Source organism: Acanthisitta chloris, unplaced genomic scaffold (genome assembly GCF_000695815.1).
Source record: "Acanthisitta chloris isolate BGI_N310 unplaced genomic scaffold, ASM69581v1 scaffold25557, whole genome shotgun sequence".
NCBI classification, from domain to species: Eukaryota; Metazoa; Chordata; class Aves; order Passeriformes; family Acanthisittidae; genus Acanthisitta; species Acanthisitta chloris.
In genome coordinates, this window is record NW_008684626.1 from 8,658 (window position 1) to 17,163 (window position 8,506).

The 8,506-nt window shown below is 57.0% G+C and overlaps 1 protein-coding gene across 1 annotated transcript; it reads left to right on the top strand.

Moving 5' to 3' along the window:
- Window positions 1-4,388: 4,388 nt before the first annotated feature.
- On the top strand, window positions 4,389-8,506 carry NCS1 (neuronal calcium sensor 1; the record flags this gene model as incomplete). Its single annotated transcript, XM_009079420.1, has 7 exons — window positions 4,389-4,413; window positions 5,868-6,006; window positions 6,486-6,564; window positions 6,698-6,786; window positions 7,108-7,185; window positions 7,602-7,718; window positions 8,375-8,506. Coding segments are annotated over 6 exons (509 nt in total), but the record flags the coding sequence as incomplete, so codon positions are not given.

Consider the following 8,506-nt stretch of genomic DNA (forward strand, 5'->3'; position numbering starts at 1 on the left):
AGTGCCCCATTCATTCATGCCTGAGCACCCACTTTGCTCACGCAGGAGCACCCACTGCACACACTTGGGTGCCCAATTTCCCTTCATCTGGGCACTGTGCTGAGCATCCACAGCAGGTTTAGGCAGCTCTGAATCTGGATGGGAGCACCAGCTTGGGGTGGTGTGCTGGCTCCCCCAGGCTGGGATTCCCAGAGACATGTGGGGACCCTGTGAAGGAACCACAGTGGGTCCCTGAGGGAAATAAATCTGCAGGTCTGACCCTGCCGTGAGTCGGTGGATGATGCTGGACCAGTTGCCTGTGGATTACTGTTGCAAGAAGAGCTACTTTGTGCCTGGAAGGAAATAATTATCTGTTTTCCCTGATAGGGCCCATGGTCCTGCAGGATCAAGGCGCAGATGTAGTGGCTGGAGAGAGGGAGGACACGTGGGGACTTGATGGAGACTCCTCACTGGCTGCTGCGTGGGGATGGTGCTTGCTGAACCTTTAGCAGCCTAAGCCCACAGAAAGTCAGACCTGTGCAATGACTGTGCCCACATGGACCAGGCTGAGTGTGCATGGTCCTGCTCAGGATCTGCCCCTGTGTTTGCACAGATTGGGGAAAGAATGTCAGCACAAAAAAACCCAGTGCTGTGGGGCTGGAGCATCATGTCACCTCATGCATCCCACTGTGGCCAGGGGTCCCTGAACCATTTCAAGTCTGGCCACCTCTTGCTTTCCTTCCTGTTGTCCCATCCCCTCCGTGGTCCAGTGAGCAGCGAGCTCTGAGCAGCAGGGCAGTGGATGGGGATTTGCAGCCCCGGGTCCCCCTGCAAACACAAATTAACAGTCTTGAACACTGATTAACCAGAGCTGATTCTTGCTGCAGTGGCAGCTGGGTGGTGGGAGGAGAGGGGGCACGCGAAGGGCGGGTGGTGATGGAGCTGTCAGTCCTCGCCTGTGCCGCTGGGATTGATGGAGAGGTGGGGGGAGAAGGTTGGGGGGGCTTGGGTAGCTGGGAGGAGGGGGCTGGGGGTTGCTTCCAGGCTCTGCCCCCTCTGTGCTATGGGAGATGCGTGGCCAAAACCTTCCTCCCAGTGAGGTGGGAGTGGGGATGGACCAACCAGCGCTGCAAAGGGCAGAGAGTGGCTGTGGTTTGGCTGTGCAGGGCACCTCCTGAGCTGCTCTGGGTGCCTGTCCCTGTGCCCACTGCTTGCCATGAGAGCCCTGCGCTTGGCAATACCCTGTTCTTTGCTATGAGCAGCAAAAACAGCGATGCTGCTGCCCGGGCCGGTGTCTGCGGTGCGTAGCTGGAGCTCCCGGCTCAGTGATGCCTTTCCAGCCTTGTGGTTCATAACGAATGCTAATACCCTGCCTTTATTTAGTGCCTTTCATCCCCAAGGATCCAGGGGCATGCTGCTACTAACAATCTGCTACGTGTGCTATTTATAGCCCTCCCCATGGCGGCTGCGGGAATGGTGATCCCTGGAGCATGGCATGGCAGCTGAGCCCAGCTGCAACTCAGCTGGGGCATGTGAGGGAACCAGCCCTGCCCTGGTGGGATGCTGCAGTGGGGCTGCTGTGGGTCATCCCCTTGTCTTTGGGCATTGGGGGCACACCTGGCTGAGGTTTATGTCACTGCAAATCGATGTACATGGGCTCAGCATCACGCCGTAATTGATGCTGGGGGAGGGAGATGCAGCAGCTGCTGCTGCACAGGTACTTTTTGTGAGCTCAACTGGGCTCTGCTTGCCAGGGAGCTGCAGGGCATGGATCAGAGAGAGCAGAGATACAGCTCTGCCCCTGCATGTCTCCCGTGTCCCCAGCCCCAGGACAGGTGGCTCAGTGGTGTGTCCCCAAGGTTTCCATGGCTGTAGGTCCCTGCTGCAGGGTTGGGCATTAGCATCCCTAGTTAGTGCCACTCAGAGTGTTGGCACCCAGCAAGGTCAGAGTGGATGAGAAGTGGTTGCCATGAAGTCTTCATCTGTCCTGGACCTGTGATGGCAGATAGAGAGGCAAGTACCACTCAGCCCCAGCTCACCCAGCTGCATCTATGCTGGGCTCAGGGCTGGGGTGTTTCCCTGCACTGCCAACACTCTGTCCCCGGGGAGAGGGTAGATTTGGTGGCATTGGAGGGATGCACCCAGGGGTAGGTGGTTTTCCAAGGGCTGGGAGATGATTCCATGCTCCCACCCTGGGACAAACCCTACAGCTGCCTCCGCAGCTGATGCTGGAGGACAGGCACTAGTGCCAGCGTGCTGGAGGAGGGATGGGGCTCTGTATGGCTCCATTCCAGGATGCACATTAGCAAATCCCTCCTCGGGAGCCTCGTGCTGGTTTTAAGGCTGGTACCTGAATGGTTCCCTCCGTCGGAAAAGCCTCTCCTGGGAGCATCACACATCCCTCCTGCGGCACGAGGGGAGCTGGCTCCGTCCCTCCCTCCCGACTCAGCCCGAGCGTGTCATTACCAGCATTTCTCCTGTACTAAAAAAAGCACAAATTTCTTAATTGTTTCCTGCTGGAGTTGAAAGGCAGATCCCGGGCCCAAAATAGCACATTGGGGGAAACGCAGTCAAATGAGAGAGAGAGAGCAGAAGGTGATTTTCCTGGAGGGGCTGAGCTGAGTCCTGACTGCAGCTCCAAGCTGCTGCTGTGACCCCTTTCTCCTGCCCTGGGGGCTGCCTGAAGTCCTGCTGCTCATCCTTCTCCTCATTCCATGGGGCATCCCCTGGGCATCCTCGGGGTGGGAGTCGTGCCTGGTGTCTTGATGCTTGTGGGGAGTGCGTGCAGGGGAAGCCTGTAACTGCTAGAGATGTCACTCAGCATCTCTCTTTTGGAGGGATGCTTCCAACCCTTCTGTTTTTTGGGATCAGATAATCCCATAGGGCTGGCATGACTGTTGTTTTAACCCACCCCAGCTCAGCTGCTGGATGCAGCATGTCCTTCCTGGCTCCCTCCTACCAGGAGACCTCTGTCCTTTCCCCTGTCTGCTCTTCTGCCAAAACAAACAACCCTTCAAATCCCTCCTGCAGCACAGCCAAAGCCTTTGGTGTCCTTCAGCCCAAGTGCTGAGCATCCCTGTGCCTGTCTCCCCTCTGCTGGGGTGCTGCTGTTCAGACACCCCATGGTGGTACTGTGAGGGCTGCTGCCCTTTTCTGACTCCCTGGGGAGACAGGGGTCACCCTTCCTGGAGGGAATTGCAAGCTCTGTCCCTCCAGCTGGGATGGAGGGACCCCCCAATGCATGGGGACAGCCTTGGGCAAAGCAATTCTTGCTCAATTCCTTGCTGGTGGTAAGGTATGTGCCCTCCTGCTGCCTCCTGCCAACCCTCACCCCTTCACTCTGCACCTTCTGCCAGGCACGTTACAAATCCTCCCTATGGGAAATTGCTTGCTTTTTTTTTTTTTCCTCTTTTTCCATTCAAGGTAATTGGCATCTGTTGATGTGTCTTGGGTCTCTATTTTTATCAGCCGTTTGCACATTGACATCTCCGCTCGCCTCATTATCCCCGAGCAGTACAGACCTGTGGCTTTTGTATCATTATTTAGATGCACGATGCAAAGGAAATGACTAATGAGGCTGTTCCCCCACCCCTGTGCCCACCCGCTGGCACTGGGCTCCCTGCTGGCATTCCAGCTAGGCTCCAGTCCTGCAATGGGACGTGCAGGGATGGGCACCAGCCCCTGCCCACCAGGCTGCCCAACATCCTGCATTCCCTCAGAGCCTTTCCTCTGCTCAGGACATTTGACATGTCAGCATCTGTCCCTGGACTTGGAGTTGCTAACACTTGCTTGTACATTTTGGAGGTTTCTCCAGAATCTGGTGAAGTTTCCCAGGGCTCTGTGATGGATTTGATGATGTTTCTCCACGTGGTTCAGAGGCAGCTTGTACCTGGGGGGATGCCAGCCCTGGGGTTGTGCCCATGCCCACATTCAGTATGTTATCCAGGCCAGGCACGTGTCTTCCCTGAGCCACCTCCAGGCAGATATTTTGGCAGATATTTTCAGGGATGTTTTAGCTCTGGGGAAGGCAAGGCCACATCCTCCCCAAGCATGAACCAACCTTCATGGTCCATAGCATCTTGCAGTGATGGTGTTGCACTCCTCTGGCAGGGAGCAAAACTTCTTGTGAGGCTCCCTGTTTTTTGAGGCTGGAGGGTCCCCAGCACCTGCAGCACTAGTCCATTGACCACCTGGGCTGGCCCAGGCTGTGCCTCAAAAGCAGCTCCTGGCACATGAGGAACACGTGGCAGTGTGTGGAGCGAGTGAGCTCTGGAGCATCCCCCTGAAGAAGTCTCTGATGGGAACCCCAGGACATCCCCCCATGGAAATCACTGATGGGAAGTGCAGAGGAACAGCTGTCACTGCAAAAGCACTAAATTCTGTCTCTTTTCTCCTGTTTTCTCTTGCAGTCACGGAGAAGGAGGTGCAGCAGTGGTGAGTGTCCCACACGGTGGTGAGCTGCTGGGGCATGGAGCTGGTGGCACTCTGGCTGGGCAGAGTGCAGGGGGTGTGGGCAGGTGCATCTGTATTGGGTTGCAGGTGTTGCCTCACAAATGAGGAGACCAGAATATAGAGGATCTTTTCTTGCACACCTCATGCATGGTGGGGCTTGACTGCTGTGGCTGATGGGTAGCTGAAGGGAGTGGGGCCATGGGGACTGTCCAGCTGGTGGTCAGGGCCAGGCCAGAGCTGTCCCAGCATGTCCCTTTGCTGCAAGGCCTGTAGAGGCTGTCAGGGGTAAAATCCATAGTTTCCTTCTGGCAACACACTCTCACCCCGTCCCCTCCACCCCACCGAACACATCGCCCTAGAAAAGCCACCGCTTCCCTTTCATCTCCCTATCCCACCAGTCAAGGTTTGCTTTCTTTATCTCTTTCTCTCATCCTTCCCCCCCACCCCGATGACTCATAGCTGCAGCAGTGTGAAAAAGATGTCACTGGCACTTCGGTTTCCCACCTCACCACCCCCTTCCCCTCCTCCTCCAGCCCTCGTCCCGCTGCAGCGAGTGCCTGACAGATCTGGGCGATGTGTTGCATAATATTCACGTACCCCACGTGGTCCCTGTGTGGTCCCCACATGCTCCCTGCGTGGTCCCTGCACCCACGGAGCCTGCACCCCCCAGGCTGACAGTTTCCAGCATCCAGGTCCAGCCTGGAGCTGGGCCAAGGGGTTTTTGGGGTGTTTAAGCATTGATGGGGTTTGGAGACACCCTGGGCTGTGCCACCTGAGGACACAGTAACCCCACTGTGCCCCCCAGCTCCTCCAAGCAGCTTTCACTTGAGGTTGTGCAAAACACTATCACAGAATCATGGAATGTCCTGAGTTGGAATGGATCCACAAGGATCATCGAAATCCACCTCCTGGTCCTGCACAGGAGAACCCCAAGAATGCCACCATGTGACTGAGAGCATTGTCCAAGTGCTCCCTGAGCTCTGGCAGTTTTGGAGCCATGACCACCTCCCTGGGGAGCTGTTCCAGTGCCTGACCACCTTGTGGAACCTCAGCTGCCACCACGCTGTTGGTTTTCACCAGGGAATGGGGCAGCATATGTTTGCTGTCATTCCTGGCTGGACAGAGGGTCCCTGTCCCCTCCTAGCTCCTGGAAAATGTCCAACATGAGCCTGTTTGTGGTGTGATTGCCACTTCTGGGCTGGTGGTGGGTTGGAGCAGTGTGGTGGGCACTGCTTGGTGTCCCTGCTGCCACCCTCTCTGCTGTGCCTGCAGGAACCTCATCCCACAGGGCTGGGAGGCTCTGGGTGGGTGATGGGAGTGATGTGAGAAGCACCTGGGAACCTTCCCAGCTCCAGCCCACTGCAGCACTGGGGAGAGCCTCATCCCAGCTCCCCAGGGGACCCTCCTGGTGCTCATGCTCTGCCCTCCCTCTGCAGGTACAAGGGCTTTATCAAGGACTGCCCCAGTGGGCAGCTCGACGCTGCTGGCTTCCAGAAGATCTACAAGCAGTTCTTCCCCTTTGGTGACCCAACCAAATTCGCCACCTTTGTTTTCAATGTCTTCGATGAGAACAAAGTAAGCCCAGGAGCTGGAAGCACAACCTGTGGGGGTCAGGGCTGGGCCCACGGCGATGGTGGGATGGGTTTGGTTTGCGGCTGCGCAGCACTGAAGGAGGAAAATATTCCAGTGCTTCCTGGGGCATGAAATTGAAGCAGCACAGCTGGAGCGAGCGAGTCCCCGTGCTTATTTTAGTCAGGGAGAGTCACGTGGGAAAAGGAGATGAAGTGGCAAAGCGAAAGAAGAGGAATGTGATGTTTTGGTGCTGCTGACAAAAACTCACCCGTGCCGTGCCCCACCACATTCCAGAGCTGCTCCCACTGGGATGTTTGCTGTCAGGCTGGGCACCAGTGGCTGGGTCATGCTGCTGGAGATAAATGTGCATCACTCCTCCCCCCACATCTGGATATGCCCCCTCAGAGGGAATGCATGGGCAGGGAGGACTTTGCTGGGCAGGGCTGGCAGCAGCACCCTGACCTCCTCCTTCCTTCCCCCAGGATGGGAGGATCGAGTTTTCGGAGTTCATCCAGGCACTGTCAGTCACCTCCCGGGGGACGCTGGACGAGAAGCTGAGGTGTAAGTGCTCCCCATGGGATGCTGGTGGGCACAGCCCCATGAGAGTGCTGGGGGTGGCATGGGAGGGTGATGGGTGTGTGTGTGTGGTGCTGGGGCTGCAGTCCTAGCACCTTGGCATTGCTCTGGCTTGCAGGGGCATTTAAGCTATACGACTTGGACAACGACGGGTACATCACGAGGAATGAGATGCTGGACATTGTGGATGCGATTTATCAGATGGTGGTAAGTGGTGGGCAGGGGGGCATGGGGTGAGCAGCCCCTGGGGGTCCCCTCTGGGCTGGAGCCTGGCTCCCTGGGAGTGCTGAAACACCCCCAGTTCCCTCTTTGGCCTTTTTTGGTAGGGGCTTGTAGTCACCATGACCATCATGGCCCGGGCAGGGTCTGGATCTGGCTGCTGAGGGTGATTCTGGTGCCAGCACCATCCCTTTGCACCCTGTCCTGGTGTGGGGCATGTTGGGGGACAAAACACATGTCATTGCCTGGGGACACTGTCCAGGCAAGGCATAGGTGGGTGTGTGACAGAGTCCTGTCCTGCTGCTGCAGGGAAACACAGTGGAGCTTCCTGAGGAGGAGAACACACCAGAGAAGAGGGTGGATCGGATTTTTGCCATGATGGACAAGGTGAGGATGCTTGAGGGTTTTGTTGCCTGGGGCCAGGGATTTAACAGGTGCTGTGGGCCTCCTTGTTGCATCTCAGCTCTTGCAGGTGCCTCCTTCCCTGCCAATACAAGGTCTCAGCTCCTACCAGGATTGCTGTGGGACCCCCACATCCCTCCAGGATCCCTGTATTCATTTCAGGGTCCCCAGGGTGGCATTGCCCCCTCCATGGCACTCCTCCCTGACTGCAGGTGTGGGTGGTGTGGTGGGGAAACTGGAGTGGTGCTGGTGTGGGATGGTCTGGGTGTTGCTGAGGTCCTGGGGTACTCTGTGCTAGGGTACTCAGTGCTGGGGTGCTCTGTGCCAGGGTGCTTGGTGCCAGGGTGTTCAGAATTTCCCTTGCCAGGGCAGAGTAGTGGTGTAACAGGAGTGTTTTTCAGAATGCAGATGGGAAGCTGACGCTGCAGGAATTCCAGGAGGGCTCCAAGGCTGACCCCTCCATCGTGCAGGCTCTCTCCCTCTACGACGGGCTCGTATAGTCCCGGGGCCGAGCGGCGGTGAGTGCAGTGCTGGGGGCAGGGGGTGCCTCTTCTCCCACCTGCCTGGTGCCATTCCCACCTTCCCCACGTGCAGGCAGCTGGTTCAGCTCTGCTGAAGCATCAAAACATGGGCAGCCTCCCAAATCCAGGTGTGGGAGGATGTTGCTCCTATTCTGCTGGAGTTTTCCCAGTCCCCCCCATCCTACAGAGCACCCCTAGATCACATACAGTGAAGATAGCAGTGTTTGCCTGTGGCACAGCTCACACTGTCTCCAGCAGAAGTGGCTGCAGAGGAGGGTGGGAGATGTGCTGGGGGCACAGGGATGCTCTGGGGAGATATTATATCTTCTTACATTGCAGCCTGGAGCTGGTTTGGCGTGGTGGTGTCAGTGATGCTGTGGTTCACAGCATCCCACAGGTGCTGGGCTGAGCACCCTGTGGTTGCTATACTCTGTGGGGCCATGCAGAGATGTCTCTCTGAGTCATGTTGATCATCACGTTCCAGGCAGTGTCCAGCCATGGGGGGGGTGGGATGTTTTTTAACCCCACTGGAGTATTGAGCTTTTCAAAATCTCTATTGTGTTTCCAGCTTTGCCCTTCCAGCTGCTTCTGACCACAGGGATTTCTGCCCATCCTTCTCATACCATTTCCCTTCTCCCCCCACTCTCCTGCAGATGCCTGGGGGAAGATGCTCTCCGTGCCATCCGACCACCGCCGCGCCAAGCTTGCCTGTCCCTCTCGGCCTTCCTTTCTGTTCTGCGAGCAAAGGATGCCCTCGAAGCGCGAGCTCACTCCCCCTCTCTGCA